We start from the raw sequence: 24,309 nt of genomic DNA, 5'->3' as shown, positions 1-24,309 counted from the left end.
TTCAGAATGGAAATCCTCTTCAAGTGCGTCATCGTCAAGCAAACTACCTTCTGGTGAATCTTGATTGGTTTGCTCTACTTTATGTTTGAGTTTTTGATAATGCGTTTTGACAAGGTCTGTAGTAAATTTTGCACATGTTAAGATTGATACAGATTCAACAATTTCATTAAGGGCACTGATATTTGTGGCTTGAAGGAGCAATCCCATCCAAAACATTGCGTCACGAAAGTTTGTTCTGTAGTACTTCCTACATGCCTTAGCGGCATTTTTCATAAAATGACTTGCGCAGCACTGTACAATTGTCTTGGTTTAATCGGTATCATTCGCTGACCCATTAACGATCCTGTAGCACCCATGGAAATACTCCAAAACAGTTTCAGTTGTAAAACTTTTTAGAACAGAAAGTAAGAGAGTGGAACTTCCATCTATCATAAGCATGAGTGGTTGTTTGGTGCCATTGTGGCCATAAATACGTTGCTCTAATTGTACACAAAACTGCAACAAATGTGAAAAAGCGCTATGGTCTGTAGTCAACAAGAGATGCAATAACAAATGGTGGGGACCCTTTTACTGGATGTCTTATTACAAGGTCATACAATTGATATTTTTTTGAACCAGAAAATGTAGAGTTTTTCCGTATAACCGAACCTGTTGCATCAATATATATTATGTCCCTTGCTGCAATTCGATGGTAAACTCTGATACTGTGCTCTGAAAATAACATCACAAAGGGAGGACAAACTGAAAAACCTCATTAAATCCCCGGTATTTGACTTTTAGAATTACTTTGCTTGTCGTCAATATCTAGCAGACCATCTACTTCACTTTGCGATTTTGATAATTTTTTAGCCTCGCTTGAAATTTTTTGAAGCACTTGTTTCGACGGCGCGTTGTCCCGACATCCTGACAGAAATTGGCGATCACTTAAAGATTTTAGATTATCAAGGTGCTCGCGTCTTGGCATTTTATGTCGGAGTCCTTTTTTTAGAGCTGCCCTCTTATTAGTGCGAATATTTCTGGCCCGTCTCTCATTTTTATTATGTTTAACTTTTCCAGTGAATACATTATTTACTTTCAAATCACTTTCTGAATCCATTGTCAAGGTAAATGTCACAGTGCAATGAATGAAACTACAATAACCGCTGGCTTGAAACGTGTGTTTTGATGTCTTTCGACACAATTTTGAGGAAACGTAATGACGTCTAAACTGAAAGCAGCAGAATGGGTGTAATTTACTTAGTTCTTTACTAAATACATTTAAGCATTTCTTGGGGAAGGAATTGTTCTGTTGCTCCTTTCTAAGGTCTGACCATTCGGATTTATCAATATAGAAAAAACATTTCCGAACTTTAGGCAACTAAGTAGTTCAGAAATGACTGTTGTTCTCGAGAATGTTCTTATTTTCTGTGCACATATCTACACGGTCAACTTCAGGTATGAGGTGGTGCATATTCTCCGTCTCACTTGAGTCATCGTCAGAAAGTGGATCCATATCTACGTTATCTGACATTGACTTTGTTGTTTTGTTGAATTGTTTTTGAAACTGATCATCAATGCTAGGTTTATTTGGAAGTGAACATTCTGACAAATGGGTCAAACTCTGCTTCTGTTTGTTGCTAAACAAAACATCCTTAAGGAGCCATCCGGAGGATTTCGTTGATTCGTTTGATTTCACATGCACATCTGACAGGGACGAGTTATAGTGAATATCAGGTGTATAATTGAGGATGGATTCGAATCAGGTTTCACACTCTTTTTGTCCAAGTAAATAGAGTTTGTCCATCTAATTACTTTTGAAAAGTAGTTTGGTTTATCACTTGGTAACTGTGGTAGCTGCAGGTGTTTGTCACTTTCAGTTTGGTCTGGTGTGACCACAGGTTTGTATGTAGGCTGGTGCAGGGACCACCTTCCTCGCTGTTCTTTTCGCTAATATAATTCTCTCTTTTAACCCCTTTCCCTTTCTTTGGTGAGCACTATACTTTTGTTTTCGTGGGGGTTTAAATACTAATTTGCATTCCACTATATTTGTGTAACGTTTTAACCCTCTGGTTTGAGATACCATCAATTGGGTCTTCATAGTAACGGTTTTCCACAATTTGATTAAAATAAAGAATCTTCTTGTCTTTTAATTGAATTCACTTACTTTCTTCGTCCTGTGTTTCGAGTGGAAATGATCCAGGAATGCACTGTCATCTGGGCAAACCTTATCACACATGAATCAGTTCACCCGCAGTGCACACTTGTGCAAAATGTTTTGCCTGTTTATTATAAGCAGCTCTATAAAACTGAGCCACTCAACCACCAGAGAAACGTCAGCATAATCAAATCTCTGCTTTTGTATTCCTGTCAAAGAGTTTTTGTTTGTCATAGTCTAATTTCCGAACGTAACGTGAAACACTGGAATTAGTTTAGTCAAATGGTCAAGATCATGACGTGTCCAGCCCTTTAAAAAATATTGCTGGTTTCACACATACTTTTGGAGGATCCTTAAGTAAACATACTGTCCTGGCATCCAACTGTGATAATCCCTTAAACAAACAACCTGCTCTGGACGGGCCTGACTGGATGATTTCTGGAAATACTTTTAAAAGCTACATGAAATGGCCATTGGCAATGGCAATAACTGAGCAGTATGTGTATTTTAAAATAAGTACTTTTTACGTAATTCTGTCATTAATGGGTAAATTAAGCTTATTGTACATTGCTTCTAGATTTTGATCAGGCATTAACACATTATAAACATGTACAAAAGTGTTTTTTTTTTCTTTTCTTTCTTGGCAAAAGATATTGTAAGCAGTTCAAAGCCCAGTATGGAAGCTATAATTGCAGCTTTCTTGCAAACTGTGACTACTTTACAAGACCCATGCGCTCTTGGCTAGCTTTTATTAAAAGCATTCTAAGTTTACCAGGGAACGATTTCGTCCAGTATTTCTGCATGGACCGTTACGAAATTTTTTTTTGTATAGCAAAATCAAAATTTGCATAGCAGTCCATAAATTTTGTATCTAACAGCAAAATTTTAAAAATCTCTTAAACTGCAGACACATAAATTTGCGAAGCGGGCTAAAGTGTTAGGGCAAACATAGTACAGCCTATAGTAACTTTAGTCGTTTTTTTTGCCTTTTTTGTGTGTAAAAATTTAGGGCACCAAGGCAATTTTCAAAAATTTCAAAGGGCATCAAGGCAATCATTAAAAAAAGTTGCAAAGGGCCCGACGGCAATTTGGAAAAAAAGACAAAAAAAACAGTTCTTCCAATTTGTCCATTTCAATTTTCAATCAATTGCCTCCTAATTATCGTATTTATTATACCCAATATGCACTGAAAACTAGTCCACAGAAAAAGAAAGCATTCATCTAACTGAACAAAATAAACAAAATAAAGAACAAATCTTACAATACACAATGAAATAATATTTTTGTTCATACGGCTACTATTGGTCATGCTGGTTGTGTAGTTTGTCGTAGAGACGCTAAAATTCCCACGCAACTGCTCGGTTTTGGGCGATGTTGACAGAAAGATATATATCCATGTGCGCGACGACTATGCTGTACATGATGTATGTATGTACGTTATGTACGGTTTACTATTATGCATGCATCGTGGGGGAGCATGTGCAGACACGTCAAGTCGTTTTCTCAAGGCGTGTGTGTTTCTAGTTCGCGTAATTTTACCAATAGAGGGCGTTTAATCTCATAGACCTTATCGCAAATACCAATGCGCAAGCGCAGACTGTTGAATGAGGTGCATTGTGGGATAGATACGCATCAAGTTTTGCTACCAGCTAGACCACAATGCACCTAATTCCAAGCTTTACGCGCGCGCCCCAGTATTTGCGAAAAGGTCTATGCTATCGCATTGTTCTGAAGCGCCCTCTAGCGTTCAAAGTTTCTTGTATTTTTATGTTGCACGCAAAGAACAACGACTAGTGGGCTTGAAATCTGCTGTTGTGCGTGAAATCTGGTGCTATTTCTATGCGTGTTTGCTGACGTTCGAGGGCCAGTGCAGCGGTTAAAAAGACAAGTTATTTGTCACTCATAGAACTTCTTCCAGATGTTTTATTTTGTAAAATTAATTAAAAGAACAAGTTTGCCTTTAAAAAACGTTCGCATGCATGTTTGTCACTGACAGGGCCTAGCAGCACTACTTTATCTATAAACAGTATTAGTGCGCACGTACGGCGCAGCCGGCGGAACGAAAGTCGACACAAACAATAACCGTTCTTTGCTATTCATGGATGGATTTTTACCATTCAAAAAGAAAACCAATTAACTTTTTACAATTTTAATCATTTTAAATATTGTAACAATCAATATCTTAGTCTTCAATTGAAATAAATCCACATGGCAGGATGGCTTTGTCAAACCTTATCGGATTAGTGGTGATAACGATCTTAATCCCCCAACTCCCAGCTGATTTTTCTCACTTTAAAAACCTCCAAAAGTATGCGTCCCGACCCGACCCGACCAGATACAAGGTTTGGTCGGGTCGGGTTTTAGAGGGCCGGACACGTAATGTGACTTTACCCCTGACTTTATAAATAATTCCAAATCCCAGGCGGTCTATTTTCGTCGTCCACGCTCGTCGCCTGAAATGGACCCGGTCCACGACGCACCATGCTCAGGCTTGTTAAATTTTGGGAACAAGTTTAGACTTGTGCTAGTAGGTGACCGTAAGAAATCTATGTATATTGAACAAAAAACACCGGTCGAAAATGGAATAAGGACTTGGTCAAGTTAACAATTTTACAGTTTTGACTATTCAAATGAAGTTTTACGCCGTACCAATGATCTTTGAAAAAACTTCCCCGGAAATACAGGTTTTTAAGAATAATTACACTGTTTCTATAAGTTCTGATGCTTTTAAAATGACCATCAATAAAAGATATAATCTAAAGCAGTTTTGGGAAGTGTACAACTTGTTATTTAATTTTAATCGAATAAATCTGGGTTCATACGGTCCTTGAAAGTCCTTGAAAGTCCTTGAATTTCACTTTTCATTTTCAAGGCCTTGAAAGTCCTTGAATTCCGAAAAAGGTCCTTGAAAGTCCTTGAATTTCAAAATGTGCTCCCCCAAAAAATTATTGATATTATATTTTAACCAAAATGGTAATAAAATGTGTTTTTTTTATTCCCTTTTTCCTTGTTTCAAAACCCGTTCCGATTCTAAAATCGTAAAGTGAAATTGCACATTTTTATTTTTATTACACAACGACCGGCTGGACCAAATGTGAATTGGCGCATGTATGAGGACTTTGGTACTGAATATAAAACTGAACTGAAGCAAAATGTACTAAACCTTGGATCATGTGGTTTGCACATTGTCAATGGCGCCTTTGTTACAGGAGCAGTAGCAGCAGATTGGGATGTAGAAAGTTTTCTGTCGTCATTGTTCTATCTCTTCAAAGATTCCCCAGCAAGAAGAGAAGACTTTCAGAAGAATACTGGCTGTAGTGACATGCCTCTTAGATTCTGCAAGACTAGGTGGCTAGAAAATGTTCCCCCGGCTGAGAGGGCCATTGAGATCTGGGAGTCTGTAATAAAGTATGTAAAAGCAGTGGAAGGGAAGAAAATTCCCAAACCCACAAACAAGTCATATGAGGTTGTACAGAAGTGTTCAAAAGTTGTGCTGTTTCCTGCTAGACTTCACTTCTTCTTGTCAGTGGCAAAGATGGTGAACCCATACCTGACTGATTATCAAACAGACAAACCCATGATGCCATTTATGGCAGATGACCTAACCAGAGTGTTATCCAGTATCATGAAGAGGTTTCTGAAACTAGACAAAGCAACAGTGAATTCAGCTTACAATTTGATCAAGGTTGAAGTAGATAGTGAAAGCATTCAGCGGCCTGTTAGCACCATAGATATCGGATTTCATGCATCCAAGCTTGTCCAAGCGTTGAAGGTAAAGAAGAAGATCAGTGAAAGGCAGGCATTAGAGTTCAACATGGACGCAAAGAAGTTTCTTTCGACTATGACTAAAAAACTCATTGAAAGATGTCCGTTGAAGTATTCGCTAGTGAGGAATCTCTCATGTCTAGACCCAAAGCAAATGGTCAAGAACAAGGATGGAGCAACTTCAAAGATGAAACGTGTGATGTCTGTACTGCATGATGCTAAAAGGGTTGAAGATCATGACATAGATGATGTAGTCAGGCAGTATGCAGAGGCGTGTGACTCTGCAGCCAGTGACCCTGCCATGGCAAACTTTGACAAGCAGACAGAGAGACTGGACGTAGTGCTCTACACCTTTTTCACAAGCAAGCCAGCATTCAGTAGTCTTTGGGAGACAGTAAGAATGTTACTGATTCTGTCCCATGGTCAAGCCTCAATTGAAAGAGGATTCTCAGTTAACAAGCATGTTGAAGAGGATAATATGCTAGAACAGTCTCTAATCAGCTTGAGAGCAGTGTTTGACCATATCAAATATGTTGGCGGGATCAAAAACATTTCTCTTACAAACAAGTTGATTGTAAATGCAGCAGCTGGAAGGCAAAGGTACTATCAGTATCTTGATGAAAAGAAGAGGGAGAACGAGAAAGCTAAGAAAGATAATAAGAGGAAGGAAGCAGTTGATCAATTAGAGGAACTCAAAGCAAAGAGAGTCCGACTACAGAATGATGTGAAAAGCCTCCAAAAATCAGCAGATGAATATGCTGACAAAGCAGAGGCAAGAGGTCAGATAACACTTATAACAAAGAGCAACAGTTTGCGACGGACTGCTAAAGACAAAAGTGCATCCATAGAACAGTTGGATAGACAGATTGAAACTCAGCTGAATGCCATGAGGAATTCATAGAATTCATAAACTAACTACATTGTAGGTATGTAACTAGTGGATAATAAATGTATCAACATGTTCTACAAGTAAGTGGTTGAGCTAACAATATGTTTTAAATGTCCCAATATGGTTTTGAGGTAGGCAAATAGTATGATTGTTTAAAAATTGGTTGGTACATTATTCTAGAGAAGGTCCTTGAATTCTTCTATTATGGTCCTTGAAAGTCCTTGAAAAGTCCTTGAATTTGTTTGCTCAGAAAGTGTATGAACCCTGTAAATGATGTTTCTGAAAGCTGGGTTTGTTTGCACTTCAAGAGCCATTGTGTTTATGCACAGACACAAAACGTGCATTACATGACGTCATGGTGACGTCGTCCGAAATTTGGTGTCAGAAATGACATTAACAGGACCTGACTAGTGTATAGCTGAACAAAGTTTTAGGATCGGCGGTCTACTTTTTGAGATATGGTGTTAACTAGGTTTGCTAATAAATATTCATAAGCTTAATTAAGGCTTATTAATTAACAATTTTAATTTTTTTTACGATAAGAATTAAGCTTATGTTCTAAGCTTCAATTTGGTACAATAAACTCTTTCGTATTATGGTTTAGGAGATTAGGCTGCCACAAAAACGTGTACAAACGCTATGGGATTTAGGGGGCAACAAAGAATAACTAGACATTAAGTGTTTGTGAACAAACACGAAGCTGTTCCGTGTTGTTTTGCTTGGAGTATATGCTTCATTGCCCAAGGAATATATAACTGAAAAAAGGTATTAAAAAAGTTGTGTAGCTCTTATTATAAGGTCTTACTTCCCGGTTGACCCGTAAGTAAAGGTCAACATGGGCCCACAGCTACCAAAGACTAATCTGCAATGCCAAGGAGTCTATAAAATCGGTTGTGTAGACCTTGATATATAGTCCCACTTCCGGTTGACTCAGAAGTAGAGGTCAACTTGGGGTCACAGTTTTCCAAAGCTAATATTTATTGCCTTGGAGTCTATATAACTGAAGTTTGAACATTTGTACTTTTTTAGATATGGGCTCACTTCCGGTTGACCCGGAAGTAAAGGTCAACATGGGGTCAAAGTTGTTTCAAACTAATCTTGAATGCCCAAGGAGTCTATAACTGAACAAAAATTGATAATCTGTTGTATAGTTCTTGAGATATGGTCCCACTTCCGGTTGACCAGGAAGTAGGGGTCAACTTGAGGTCAAGGTTTTTTAAAGTTAATATTTTATGCCAAAGGACAACTGAAAATATTTTGAAAATCTGCTGTATAGTTCTTGAGGTATGGTGACACTTCCGGTTGACGCGGAAGTAGAGGTCAACTTGAGGTCACAGTTTTTTCAAATTAATCTCCAACCCCCACGGAGTCTTTAACAACAAACCGTTGAAAAGTCGGCTGTGAAGTTCTTGAGATATGATGCTGCAAAGATTTCCTAATTAATATGCAAATGAGGGTCACTGGTGGTTAAATAATAAATAATTTTAATATTTTTTATGATAGGTATTAAGCTAAACATCCTAAAGCTACCATTTGATATTATTTTACGTGTTTAAAAATACATAATTAATTTGTAGGATACTCCTTTATTTTCCTACTCCTGCCGATAGGGGGCGCTCTTATGAGACATTTCAATTGCACGATTTCTGCACCGTAATGTCTGTATCTGACTCTGTATTTGTATGTGTACGTCGCAGAGACCAAAACTGTCATAAAATGTCAAGCTATAATTTCCCCTATAGAACACGGCCCAGTTTTATGGCTCTGTCTGCTTCAACCAAACTCTGCCCATTTATTATACAACCACCATTCTCCGCTTACTGTGCAGGCGCTGAAATATCTGTGCAATTAGTTCAAAGCAAAGATTACATATGATAAGTTTCCCCGCGCACAAGCAAAAATATCTCTGCTAAGCTGTGAAATATGCTTTATGTAAGCGATAATATCTGCGCTTCGGATGTGTCAATTCTTTGCTTACGCAGTGAAGCAGAGTCAAATTGGACCAGTTTCACAAGATTTACCCTCATATGCTAACAATCTTTTTTGACTTTACATGTTTGAAGTGTAGGCTTTACCAAACCTACTTACAGGGCAAAATTACATGGTTGGCAACTACTTCCTTCAACTGGTTTCAACAGGTTATTTTGCAACCAGTTGAGCTACCAGTTGAATCCAACAGGTACCAGTTGGACACCAGTTAAATCCAGTTTAAACCAGTTGAAACCAGTTGACTGTTTAACTGGTTTCAACTGGAATTTTCACCTGGGTTTACTCTACGCATTGCAGGCAAAGTCTGCCTCGATTGACTCCACAAAAGGGGTAGGCGGAGTCAGCCCCTAAACAACTTTATCCATTTTTCAACATATAAATCGTGACAAACAATTACTAAAAAAATTGTTTTATTGTTCATAAGCATTATACTCTTATGTTTGAAAAAACAAAAATTATATTTCCAGGTGACTTTAAAAGTCTGGTTCTTCAAAATATGCACATAATCGTCATTGATCTCCATTATACTGATATAGTTATTTAAGTACAAGGGACTAGGAGCCACGCAAAAGTTGAACAGCTAAAAGAATGGCCCTGGAACATGAGTGGAACATTTCCAAATTAACGACGGCCGAAAAAATCACAAATTCTGATGATTATTACCCTTTTTCTTCGTCAGAAGTATTTATTAATGGCAATAACAGTGTGGGTAGCTGGTCTTCACTGCATGGTAAAGACCTTGGTTGATGGCTGGCCGCTGTTTATAAACCTCGCCTTCGGCTCAGTCCATTAACAGCGGCCAGCCAGCAACTTGATCATTACCACGCAGTGAAGCCCGGCTGCCCGCACTGTTATTCCCTAATTAATACAACTAATTTATCCTTTTTTTCCAGATCCTTTACAACGCTCCATTTAAAGTATCGCAAGAAACCGAAAACTCTTTCTTTCATGCCAACGTCCACACACTGCAAGAGGCAAGTTCACTACCAAGGAACACAAGAATCAGTGTCAAAGGCACTATTCAAACAGTAAGTTTACAAAATGATAGCCTTACCAGTGTATTTACTACTGTATCAACTATTATTTCATTCTGAAACATTGCTCTTGTAACACTCTATATTTTCTACTTTCATTCATTTTCTACCCAGGTGTCCCCTGTCAAACAAGGTGCATCATACCAACTACAATTTTGTGACATACAAGATGACAACAACAAAAAGGTACGGGTAAACCTGTGGGGGGATAAGTGCCAACACAACATCCCAGATCCTGGGACTTCTGTGTTAATTGAAAATGTTGTTACAACTGTCTACCAAGACAACATGGTTCTCACTGCAACACCAGAAACCGCCTTTTTGGTAAGATACTCCTCAAGATTGTAACTTCCTGCCACAATATAACACAACCTCAAACAAATTTATCCTGCCAATATTTAACTTCACATTTCAACAATTTCCTTCAAAATACTTCATGTACTCTGCAATTAGACTGACAGTTACTTACAACTTTTCTTTGCTAAACTTTCTGTTTTCTTCTTCCATACAGGAATCAAAAGTGCCTAGTACCTCGGACAACGTCACCATCATTTCAATCAGCGAGAAAAGGTATACAACTCTCTCTCCACACACTATTTCAATCTCAGCTCTTTTCTCACATCCCCATATCTTCCCTCCATCTCGAACTCTCGTCATCATGTACCTCTTCAGTCCCGCAACATATTATCAAGTCCTATTTCTGCATTACCCCTAAACCTTATATCATGATTTTTTTCCTGTAGGGGTGATGTCACATTCTTCGACCAACAAGACAAGGAGTATGTTACTACATTAGATATTGTCTCTACTAACATCCACTGCAAAACCATCAAGGACATCGTTCCTCTCTTGCCTCTTCCAGTAACAATCACCATGACAACGAAAGCGGGAAAGAACATCGTCACGACAATTACTGTTGATGACAGGTCAGTTTTACACTCATTCATCCAATTCTTAACTATTACTATAACCTCCCACAGCAGTATGAACCTAATTTGTCACTGAAACCAACCCATTTACCTTTCTTTCTTGATACTGTTTTCATACAGGTCTGAAGACAACTTCAACGATCCCCTACATGAGTAAACAGCACCTCCTATGGAACCTCAACTCTTCAACATATTTTTCTTCTTTTAAAAATTTGTTACATAATTAAACACAACTAAAAAAAAACCATATATATAGCCATAATGTTAAAGTTCTGCCTGTGTTACCTTTTTGAACAAACCAATACAGTTTTTGCTATTTTACAGCTCCATTACATTTACTTATTAAAACTTATATATACCATGCTATTTTTACAGTTGTAAGTTGTCAACTATGTTGTTTTTTTTCTAACCATGTTAAAGGGTGTGTACAACAATGGTACTAATATAAAAATACTGTTCACAGATTTACAGAAAACTTCCATGATATCAGGCCCATAAACAGAGGTTATTTAAGGGGAGCCAATAAAGTTACAATGCAAACCTCTTTTTTTTTTAGGGGGGGGGGTAAAGAGGGGATATTTTATTTATTGTTATTTTTGGGGGGCCAGACTTTTTGTCGTTCCTTTATTTTAGGGGGCTTTTAATTATGTCTTTTGTTTATTATGAATATTTTTTCTATTTGATGGGGGGGGGGGGGCAATTGATGAGAAGATGGTCATGTTGCAGAACTTCCCTTGGAATAGTTTTACTTGAAATTCAATAGTTTTAGTAAATGAGTAAATCAATACTCTATCCTGCTGGATAAATCTACTGTTTGAACAAAAGGTAAAACATATCTTGGGGTTTTTCCCTGTTTTCTCATTACTCGAAAAACCAACTCGGCTTTAACTTTCACAGGTTTCTTATTTTATATATATGTTGGGTCACATTAAGTGTGCATACAGATATTTGGCAATAACCAATGCTGTTCACAACCTTCACTTCAATTTATATTTGTTTTATTTATATATATACCTTCCTGTGGCATTTGCTTCTTTTCATGCAAAAACACTTCATCTACTGATTTTACTTTAAAAAGAATTTCACACTATATATATAAAAAGTATATACAATGCATAGGTAGTAATTCAAGTGCCCAAATTCTTTCAGCTACCTTGCGAATGACAAAATTACTTGAGCCAAAAACACTTCATAACATGTTCCATCTTTGGTTGATTTCCTGCCACTTTTTGTTCAGCAGAAAATTGTTCTGCAATATTTTGTGCCTTACTACATGTAACTCTATAACATTCGACCCAGAAGTAAAAGAACATAACACACAAAACTATAGAGTGTTATAATAATTTCAATAGAATCTCAAGACAAAAGCATACATTTGTAATCATTGATCTGTTTTTGAGACAGACATTGTCAATTATATATCACAATTTGGTGAAGATTTTTATAAATACTTCATGCAACGTTTCAAGTGCTAATCACAAACACCATGGAAGTAAACACAATACAAAATTCCTTCCAAAATATTTCCCCTGGAACTGATTTCTTTCAGACAAATGCCACTTAATAATTTGCAACATTCAAATATGTAAATTCCCTTACAAAAAAGTCCCATGGGATTTCCATGGGTTCCCATGGGATTCCATGGGAACTCCATGGGATTCTGACTTTTTCCCATGGTATCCCATCGAGAAGACCATGGGATCCCATGGGGTCCCATGTGAAGACCATAGGAACCCCATGGGATTCTGATTTGTTCCCATGGCGTCTCATGGTGTCTTATCGATAAGACCATTGGATCCCATGGGATTCCATGTGAAGACCTTGGGGTCCCATGTGAAGACCATGGGGTCCCATGTGAAGACCATAGGAACCCCATGGGATTCTGATTTGTTCCCATGGCGTCTCATGGTGTCTTATCGATAAGACCATGGGATCCCATGGGATTCCATGTGAAGACCATGGGGTTATGTGAAGACCATGGGGTCCCATGTGAAGACCATAGGAACCCCATGGGATTCTGATTTGTTCCCATGGTGTCTCATGGTGTCTCATCGATAAGACCATTGGATCCCATGGGATTCTGATTTGTTCCCATGGTGTCTCATGGTGTCTCATCGATAAGACCATTGGATCCCATGGGATTCTGATTTGTTCCCATGGTGTCTCATGGTGTCTCATCGATAAGACCATTGGATCCCATGGGATCCCATGTGAAGACCTTGGGGTCCCATGTGAAGACCATGGGGTCCCATGTGAAGACCATAGGAACCCCATGGGATTCTGATTTGTTCCCATGGCGTCTCATGGTGTCTTATCGATAAGACCATGGGATCCCATGGGATTCCATGTGAAGACCATGGGTTATGTGAAGACCATGGGGTCCCATGTGAAGACCATAGGAACCCCATGGGATTCTGATTTGTTCCCATGGTGTCTCATGGTGTCTCATCGATAAGACCATTGGATCCCATGGGATTCTGATTTGTTCCCATGGTGTCTCATGGTGTCTCATCGATAAGACCATTGGATCCCATGGGATTCTGATTTGTTCCCATGGTGTCTCATGGTGTCTCATCGATAAGACCATTGGATCCCATGGGATCCCATGTGAAGACCTTGGGGTCCCATGTGAAGACCATGGGGTCCCATGTGAAGACCATAGGAACTCCATGGGATTATGATTTGTTCTGGTTGGTCACAGTTGTTCCCATGGGGTTCCCATGGGTTTATGATTTGTTCACATTGAGTCATCAGGGTTACTATTGGGTCCCAGGGGAACACCATGGAAATACCATGGGGTATTGTGCGTTCCCATTGGGGTTATGGGATCCCATGGGATCCTACATGGGATCCCATGGGATCCTACATAGGCCGTACGATTTCAACTTAATTAAGAATATAGACATTAAATAAAAAATTGTTTCATCAAGTAAGAATTTTGCAAACAATTCCTCAAAGAAGTTTCAGAGAAAAACATCTTGCTCATTTCTTACTTCAGTAGAAACAGTAAGAAACACTTTGTGACTTAAGTAACAAACAGTAAGAAACCATTTCTTACTTCTTCAGTAAGAAACCATTTCTTACTTCAGTAAGAATCTGTTGATAAACACTTGTTGGTTTCCCTCAGGGCCGGCGGGAAGTGTAACTTGATGCTGTCAAATACATAACACTTCCTGTGTGTGTGGGGGGGGGGGGGGGGGGGTAGTTTGAATTCTAACTGACACTCATAGTCATTCATACTGCAAGCTGCTTGCACACACATTATTGTGTGTTGGTTTTTACACCAAAATGGAAGATATACTCTTTATTCAGTGGGAATGAAACATTACAGTAGGATCAACAAGCATGTCTACAACATGGACATCAACAGTAGCCAGAAAGAGATAAACATGGTGAGCTGTTTTCTGTAATTTTCTAAATGTATACGTTTTATAGTCAATGAGAATTGAGAAGCTAGTGTCACTTTATACAATGTTCAACAATGGAGGTACCTCCATGGTACATGTACAACCAAATGGAGCATAGCTCCATGTTTATAACCATAGTGTACAACAGTGTACAGTGTTTTAATTTCTTTTAGTTGTGAAATCAATGGAGTAAATTTTTTTGTTTTCAGATGCAACAGTTTTATTGATGGTCTGTCAGTTCACGTGGCTCCAAGCCCCAAAACTATAACATGCCGTGTGATGATTGCAAGATTGGTTACTCCTGGTGCGAGTGTAATTATTTCCGAGTCAAGATTCTCAACCAAGGCTGAACTCTTGTCAGGATTCTCAGGAACACACATCAGAAGTTTTACCAAAAGTTGATTTAAAAAGAAATGTCTTTATGTTAAAAAAATAAAAAAATAATGTATTTTGCAAACAAAATGTGTTCCTTCAAGCATCTTCAAGTCAGTTGTTTCAACAATGTGCTTGTTTACTCAAATCAAGGTGTGTACACATGTGACACATTTGGTTTCTTTTTATTCAACTCTGTTTCTTTGCATGCTGAACAAAACCTTTCATGCTCAAAGGTCTTAGGAAATTAAAATGCAATTGTTCAGTAAGTACAATGTATACTCCCCTCTGTCTTCAATTGCTGTAAATTTGTTGTTGAAAGTTTATTTTGCACACTTCAATGGTAGTGACAAACAGATTAAACAAATGTTTGTTTTGTGATATGTTTATGTCAGACTAATTATGATTGCAAATAATTTCTTTGTGATGTAAAACTTTATATTACATTGAATACCTGTGTTTGGTTTCCAAATTCCGGTTGCAATGTGCTCATGAACATTTTACATTATTCTGAGTGCATTGCATGTTAACTTAATACACGAAAGGTTTTCCTCCATTTTTTTTAACACCATCTTCATTGCATAATCAGTTGATATTTTACACACAAAAATGTTTGTTTATAGGGAAGACTGTGTAAGGAACTGTAGGTAAATAATGAGACAAAATTTAGCCGAAAATAATGTATTCAATGTATGCACCATCTTGAGAAAAATTTAAATGCATGCACAGAGAAAGGTCCCTCCAGCAATCAGTTTCTGCTGAATATCCATTTAAAGATTTATTTGACACAATTATCGTAGTATCAGACACGTGTTTAAGCACAATTTATTTTCTCTATTTGAGTGTCTTGTAGCCAGTCCATGTACATGAAAACTACTATATTTATTCGTTGTAAGCAAAATTGTATGCAAAATAAATTTAACGCTTCATTCTTAGTACAGCCTTTCAAGTTTAAATTTTGTTCGGTCTTAAATCTGTTAAAAGGTTTGGTTTGCTTTAGGCTCATCTAGCTCTGAGCACGGAGCTATCAATGACATTTTAATAACACTTTTTATTTAAAATTAAATTTATATATTCTCATAACGTTCAGATTTCTTTTGTGAACACTACTTAAAGATTCTTATAATATTCTTATAAGATTCTTATAAGTCTGCTCTTAGCAGCTCAATACAGGTTCTTATAAAATTTGAATAAGATTCTTATAATATAAGATTCTTATGAGAGTATTTCGTACAGGCCGTGGACCCCATGGGATCCTCCATGGGACCCAATGGGATCCTCCATGGGATCCCATGGGATTCTACATGGGACCCCATGGGAACCTACATGGGACCCCATGAGATCTTCCATGGGATCCCATGGGATACTACATGGGACCCCATGGGATCCTACATGGGACCCCCATGGGATCCTACATGGGACCCCATGGGATCCTACATGGGACCCCATGGGAACCTACATGGGACCCCGTGGGATCTTCCATGGGATCCCATGGGATCCTACATGGGACCCCATGGATCCCATTGGGATCCTCCATGGGATCCCATGGGATCCTACATGGGACCCCATGGGTTCCTACATGGGACCCCATGGGAACCTACATGGGACCCCATGGGAACCTACATGGGACCCCATGGGATCCTACATGGGACCCCATGGGAACCTACATGGGACCCCATGGGATCCTACATGGGACCCCATGGGATCCTACATGGGACCCTATGGGATCCTACATGGGACCCCCCCCCATGGGATCCTACATGGGACCCCATGGGAACCTACATGTGACCCCATCCATGGGATCCTACATGGGACCCCATCCATGGGATCCTACATGGGACCCCATCCATGGGATCCTACATGGGACCCCATGGGATCCTCCATGGGACCCCATGGGATCCTACATGGGACCCCATGGGAACCTACATGGGACCCCATGGGATCCTACATGGGACCCCATGGGATCCTACATGGGACCCTATGGGATCCTACATGGGACCCCCCCATGGGATCCTACATGGGACCCCATGGGAACCTACATGTGACCCCATCCATGGGATCCTACATGGGACCCCATCCATGGGATCCTACATGGGACCCCATCCATGGGATCCTACATGGGACCCCATGGGATCCTCCATGGGACCCCATGGGATCCTCCATGGGACCCCATGGGATCCTCCATGGGACCCCATGGGATCCCATGGGATTCTACATGGGACCCCATGGGAACCTACATGGGACCCCATGGGAACCTAAATGGGACCCCATGGGATCCTACATGGGACCCCATGGGATCCTACATGGGACCCCATGGGATCCTACATGGGACCCCATGGGAACCTACATGGGACCCCGTGGGATCTTCCATGGGATCCCATGGGATCCTACATGGGACCCCATGGATCCCATTGGGATCCTCCATGGGATCCCATGGGATCCTACATGGGACCCCATGGGTTCCTACATGGGACCCCATGGGAACCTACATGGGACCCCATGGGATCCTACATGGGACCCCATGGGAACCTACATGGGACCCCATGGGATCCTACATGGGACCCCATGGGATCCTACATGGGACCCTATGGGATCCTACATGGGACCCCCCCCCCCATGGGATCCTACATGGGACCCCATGGGAACCTACCTGGGACCCCATATGGGACCCCATCCATGGGATCCTACATGGGACCCCATCCATGGGATCCTACATGGGACCCCATGGGATCCTCCATGGGACCCCATGGGATCCTCCATGGGACCCCATGGGATCCCATGGGATTCTACATGGGACCCCATGGGAACCTACATGGGACCCCATGGGAACCTAAATGGGACCCCATGGGATCCTACATGGGACCCCATGGGATCCTACATGGGACCCCATGGGATGCTACATGGGACCCCATGGGAACCTACAAGGGACCCCGTGGGATCTTCCATGGGATCCCATGGGATCCTACATGGGACCCCATGGATCCCATTGGGATCCTCCATGGGATCCCATGGGATCCTACATGGGACCCCATGGGTTCCTACATGGGACCCCATGGGAACCTACATGGGACCCCATGGGAACCTACATGGGACCCCATGGGATCCTACATGGGACCCCATCCATGGGATCCTACATGAGACCCCATGGGATCCTCCATGGGACCCCATGGGATTCTACATGGGACCCCATGGGAACCTACATGGGACCCCATGGGAACCTAAATGGGACCCCATGGGATCCTACATGGGACCCCATGGGAACCTACATGGGACCCCATGGGATCCTACATGGGACCCTACGGGATCCTACATGGGACCCCATGGGATCCTACATGGGACCCCATGGGAACCTACATGGGACCCCATGGGATCCTACATGGGACCCCATGGGATCCGACATGGTACCCCATGGGATCCTACATGGGACCCCATGGGAACCTACATGGGACCCCATGGGATCCTACATGGGACCCCATCCATGGGATCCTACATGAGACCCCATCCATGGGATCCTACATGAGACCCCATGGGATCCCATGGGATTCTACATGGGACCCCATGGGAACCTACATGGGACCCCATGGGAACCTACATGGGACCCCATGGGATCCTACATGGGACCCCATGGGAACCTACATGGGACCCCATGGGATCCTACATGGGACCCTATGGGATCCTACATGGGACCCCATGGGATCCTACATGGGACCCCATGGGAACCTACATGGGACCCCATGGGATCCTACATGGGACCCCATGGGATCCTACATGGTACCCCATCCATGGGATCCTACATGGGACCCCATGGGATCCTCCATGGGACCCCATGGGATCCTACATGGGACCCCATGGCATCCTACATGGGATCCCATGGGATCCTACATGGGACCCCATGGGATCCTACATGGGACCCATGGGGTTCCTCCATGGGACCCCATGGGATCCCATGGGATTCTACATGGGACCCCATGGGAACCTACATGGGACCCCATGGGAACCTAAATGGGACCCCATGGGATCCTACATGGGACCCCATGGGATCCTACATGGGACCCATGGGATCCTACATGGGACCCCATGGGAACCTACATGGGACCCCGTGGGATCTTCCATGGGATCCCATGGGATCCTACATGGGACCCCATGGATCCCATTGGGATCCTCCATGGGATCCCATGGGATCCTACATGGGACCCCATGGGTTCCTACATGGGACCCCATGGGAACCTACATGGGACCCCATGGGATCCTACATGGGACCCCATGGGAACCTACATGGGACCCCATGGGATCCTACATGGGACCCCATGGGATCCTACATGGGACCCTATGGGATCCTACATGGGACCCCCCCCCCCATGGGATCCTACATGGGACCCCATGGGAACCTACCTGGGACCCCATATGGGACCCCATCCATGGGATCCTACATGGGACCCCATCCATGGGATCCTACATGGGACCCCATGGGATCCTCCATGGGACCCCATGGGATCCTCCATGGGACCCCATGGGATCCCATGGGATTCTACATGGGACCCCATGGGAACCTACATGGGACCCCATGGGAACCTAAATGGGACCCCATGGGATCCTACATGGGACCCCATGGGATCCTACATGGGACCCCATGGGATCCTACATGGGACCCCATGGGAACCTACAAGGGACCCCGTGGGATCTTCCATGGGATCCCATGGGATCCTACATGGGACCCCATGGATCCCATTGGGATCCTCCATGGGATCCCATGGGATCCTACATGGGACCCCATGGGTTCCTACATGGGACCCCATGGGAACCTACATGGGACCCCATGGGAACCTACATGGGACCCCATGGGATCCTACATGGGACCCCATCCATGGGATCCTACATGAGACCCCATGGGATCCTCCATGGGACCCCATGGGATTCTACATGGGACCCCATGGGAACCTACATGGGACCCCATGGGAACCTAAATGGGACCCCATGGGATCCTACATGGGACCCCATGGGAACCTACATGGGACCCCATGGGATCCTACATGGGACCCTACGGGATCCTACATGGGACCCCATGGGATCCTACATGGGACCCCATGGGATCCTACATGGGACCCCATGGGATCCTACATGGGACCCCATGGGATCCTACATGGTACCCCATGGGATCCTACATGGGACCCCATGGGAACCTACATGGGACCCCATGGGATCCTACATGGGACCCCATCCATGGGATCCTACATGAGACCCCATCCATGGGATCCTACATGAGACCCCATGGGATCCCATGGGATTCTACATGGGACCCCATGGGAACCTACATGGGACCCCATGGGATCCTACATGGGACCCCATCCATGGGATCCTACATGAGACCCCATCCATGGGATCCTACATGAGACCCCATGGGACCCTATGGGATCCTACATGGGACCCCCCCCCCCATGGGATCCTACATGGGACCCCATGGGAACCTACCTGGGACCCCATATGGGACCCCATCCATGGGATCCTACATGGGACCCCATCCATGGGATCCTACATGGGACCCCATGGGATCCTCCATGGGACCCCATGGGATCCCATGGGATTCTACATGGGACCCCATGGGAACCTACATGGGACCCCATGGGATCCTACATGGGACCCCATCCATGGGATCCTACATGAGACCCCATCCATGGGATCCTACATGAGACCCCATGGGATCCCATGGGATTCTACATGGGACCCCATGGGAACCTACATGGGACCCCATGGGATCCTACATGGGACCCCATCCATGGGATCCTACATGAGACCCCATCCATGGGATCCTACATGAGACCCCATGGGACCCTATGGGATCCTACATGGGACCCCCCCCCCCCATGGGATCCTACATGGGACCCCATGGGAACCTACCTGGGACCCCATATGGGACCCCATCCATGGGATCCTACATGGGACCCCATCCATGGGATCCTACATGGGACCCCATGGGATCCTCCATGGGACCCCATGGGATCCTCCATGGGACCCCATGGGATCCCATGGGATTCTACATGGGACCCCATGGGAACCTACATGGGACCCCATGGGAACCTAAATGGGACCCCATGGGATCCTACATGGGACCCCATGGGATCCTACATGGGACCCCATGGGATCCTACATGGGACCCCATGGGAACCTACAAGGGACCCCGTGGGATCTTCCATGGGATCCCATGGGATCCTACATGGGACCCCATGGATCCCATTGGGATCCTCCATGGGATCCCATGGGATCCTACATGGGACCCCATGGGTTCCTACATGGGACCCCATGGGAACCTACATGGGACCCCATGGGAACCTACATGGGACCCCATGGGATCCTACATGGGACCCCATCCATGGGATCCTACATGAGACCCCATGGGATCCTCCATGGGACCCCATGGGATTCTACATGGGACCCCATGGGAACCTACATGGGACCCCATGGGAACCTAAATGGGACCCCATGGGATCCTACATGGGACCCCATGGGAACCTACATGGGACCCCATGGGATCCTACATGGGACCCTACGGGATCCTACATGGGACCCCATGGGATCCTACATGGGACCCCATGGGATCCTACATGGGACCCCATGGGATCCTACATGGGACCCCATGGGATCCTACATGGTACCCCATGGGATCCTACATGGGACCCCATGGGAACCTACATGGGACCCCATGGGATCCTACATGGGACCCCATCCATGGGATCCTACATGAGACCCCATCCATGGGATCCTACATGAGACCCCATGGGATCCCATGGGATTCTACATGGGACCCCATGGGAACCTACATGGGACCCCATGGGAACCTACATGGGACCCCATGGGATCCTACATGGGACCCCATGGGAACCTACATGGGACCCCATGGGATCCTACATGGGACCCTATGGGATCCTACATGGGACCCCATGGGATCCTACATGGGACCCCATGGGAACCTACATGGGACCCCATGGGATCCTACATGGGACCCCATGGGATCCTACATGGTACCCCATCCATGGGATCCTACATGGGACCCCATGGGATCCTCCATGGGACCCCATGGGATCCTACATGGGACCCCATGGCATCCTACATGGGATCCCATGGGATCCTACATGGGACCCCATGGGATCCTACATGGGACCCATGGGGTTCCTCCATGGGATCCCATGGGATCCTACATGGGACCCATGGGGTTCCTACATGGGATCCCATGGGGATTCTCCATGGGACCCATGGGGTTCCTACATGGGATCCCATGGGGTTCCTTCATGGGATCCCCATACGATTTCCCATGGGATACCCATACAATTTCCCATGACAATTCACCATGGGTTTCCCATGCCCAATTCACCATGGGAATCCCATGGGAAAATTTCCCATGGGATTCTCATGGGACATTTCTGTAAGGGTTATAAACCAAAACACCTTGCAATTAAAACCTGTTATTATATTTGCTAATATTCTACAATAAATGTTATCACTTAATTTCCTCTGACTCAACGTTTCCAAGGTTTTATTAGGAGTACTAGACAATAAAACTAATAATTGGTAACCTTTACCCCATGTTGACCTTTACTTCCAGGTCAACCGGAAGTGCCACCATATCTCAAGAACTACACAACCGAATTTCAAACTGTTTTCAGTTTTAGACTCCTTAGGCAATAAAAATAATCTTTGAAAAACCGTGACCCCAACTTGACCTCTACTCCTGGGTCAACCGAAAGTGGAACCATATTTTAAGAGCTACACAACCGATTTTCAATTTTTTTTTCAGTAGTACACTCCTTTGGCATTAAATGTTAACTTTGAAAACCGTTACCTCATGTTCACCTTTTCTTTCGGGTCAACCGGAAGTGGGACCGTATCTTAAGAACTACACAACCAACCGGTTTTCAAACTTGTTTCAGTTAAAGACTCCTTGGGCATTCAAAATCGAGCTTGAGTTACCGTGACCCAGTATTGACCTTTACTTTCGGGTCAACCGGAATTTGGATCATATCTCAAGAACTACACAACCGATTTTGTGACATTGGTTAAATTTATTCCAATTAATGACCATGATGCCATGTTGACCTTTAACTCTGGTTTTAAAGCTCATTTCGATTCAGTATCAGATAAAAGACACGGTAATCACATGTCATAAAGCTGTTATGTGTGGGTTTTATTAAACCATGGAAAACTTTTATTAACAAAACATTCTGGAACAGCTGTGTGATTGTTCACAATCTCTAGTTATTATTAGCTGTTCCGACGTAGTGGTCGGAACAGCTATTGAAATCGTCAAGATTTTTATTTGTTATTAGCTGTTCCGAACTTTCAGTCGGAACAGCTATTGTTCTTATCAAGATTTTTATTTGTTTTTATTATTATTATTATTCTTTCCTTCTCTCAAAAAGCCATTGGATTAGTACACGCATTTTGTCAATTCGAAAAAAAATACTTAGCTTAGTACAAAAGAGTCAGATCTTATATCATATTAAAGCTTAGGTTATGAAGTTATAAAACAATCTAATTAGCTAATTAATTCGTAAATTCGAAATAATTAATTCGTTTAATTAGTTATAATGTCGTGAATATTTAATTAGGCAATCTTCAGACCACCATATCTCAAAAAGTATACAACCGATCGTCAAACTTATTTCGATTTTATACTTGTGGGGTACTGTATAACTATTTGATGGCATAACATTCCGGACGACGTCACCATGACGTCATTTATTGCGCGTTTTTGTATATGTGTACAAAACACATGGTGCTCAGATTGTGCTCAGATTACACAAGTTTTACTGGTCAAAAACACAATGCTTTTAAAATAAGTTTCCTAAAGTACTCAAACTGTTTTGAAAAGTGAAATACTTTCACTAAGAGTTATTCCAGACCATTAAAACTAATCAAGGTACAATGTATTTCCAAGATAATTAACGATGAAGTGACAAATCGGACCCCCATGGCTAGCTGGCACATTGTGCGTCAAAGATTGCCGTGGTTGGAATCCTATCCGAGAAAGGATTATGGATTATGGGTATACGTACGTTCTATTCGTTAAAAGGCATTTGAGACAAGTTACAACCATCGTTTACCTTATCAAAATTCCGAATTCCTCCATGGAAAAACGTAGTAGTCCTATTTTCTGTGTGGTTTAACTAAATTGTGGCACTGTACTAGTTTTTAGATCAACTTTAACGTATAGCGATCTCCGTGTGCTTGGCCACCCGGCCGGGCATGCAAACTGCAGTGAACACGCTGACCGGGATTGCCGATGTTGACGTTAACGGGCCTTACACTATTGTTTGTCATTGCAAGTCATTATTCACCCGATAACCACAGATCAGTTTATCAAAAACCATGCTATTACTTTGTTTGTCGACACGGGTCAATTTAACAATGTTTTTTGTTCCTACTTTTCTTTGTCGAGAGTGACGTTAAAATTAAATGCAATGCAAAGAAAAAGTTTGTGAATCACGCAGACTTTAAAAGTTACAATACGTTTTTAATACAATAGCATACGGACCAAAATTTAAATAATCCACCCAAAATAATTGTATGCCAATTAACCCGGACAAAAGTCTCCTTCACGCAAACGCAAACGCAAACAATTATTATTATGTTATAAAAGAATCACAAATTTGAAATATCCCGCGTGGTGCAATGGATAGTGCCCCTTCCTGGGAAAGGAATGGTACCAGGTTCGAGGAACGTGATAAATTAAGTTTTTTTCTCATACCAAAAATTAAGAATACTGGGTTTTTTTTACCGATATAAAATGCTTCCCGTA

The 24,309-nt window shown here is 42.8% G+C and overlaps 2 protein-coding genes across 2 annotated transcripts; both read left to right on the top strand.

The window, feature by feature from the left end:
- Positions 1-2,676: 2,676 nt before the first annotated feature.
- Positions 2,677-6,895, top strand: LOC139942626 (uncharacterized). The gene is made up of 2 exons (XM_071939473.1): positions 2,677-2,680; positions 5,179-6,895. Exons 1-2 carry the CDS (start codon positions 2,677-2,679, stop codon positions 6,798-6,800), a joined length of 1,626 nt encoding a protein of 541 aa, XP_071795574.1. The 3' UTR covers positions 6,801-6,895.
- Positions 6,848-10,926, top strand: LOC139942625 (uncharacterized). Its single transcript, XM_071939471.1, has 6 exons — positions 6,848-6,868; positions 9,671-9,805; positions 9,926-10,135; positions 10,323-10,381; positions 10,555-10,737; positions 10,861-10,926. Exons 1-6 carry the CDS (start codon positions 6,848-6,850, stop codon positions 10,895-10,897), a joined length of 645 nt encoding a protein of 214 aa, XP_071795572.1. The 3' UTR covers positions 10,898-10,926.
- The last annotated feature ends 13,383 nt before the right edge of the window (positions 10,927-24,309 follow it).

This window comes from Asterias amurensis, chromosome 10 (assembly GCF_032118995.1).
Source record: "Asterias amurensis chromosome 10, ASM3211899v1".
NCBI lineage: Eukaryota > Metazoa > Echinodermata > Asteroidea > Forcipulatida > Asteriidae > Asterias > Asterias amurensis.
The sequence above is the reverse complement of the archived record's forward strand: the minus strand, read 5'-3'. Positions and strand labels throughout refer to the sequence as shown.

Excerpts from the sequence above, each read along its gene's own strand:
- LOC139942625 (XM_071939471.1), top strand. The coding sequence starts at position 6,848 with ATGTATCAACATGTTCTACAA. Across the intron at positions 10,136-10,322 it reads CACCAGAAACCGCCTTTTTG|GAATCAAAAGTGCCTAGTAC; the intron begins GTAAGATACTCC and ends TCTTCCATACAG. Across the intron at positions 10,382-10,554 it reads ATTTCAATCAGCGAGAAAAG|GGGTGATGTCACATTCTTCG; the intron begins GTATACAACTCT and ends TTTTTCCTGTAG.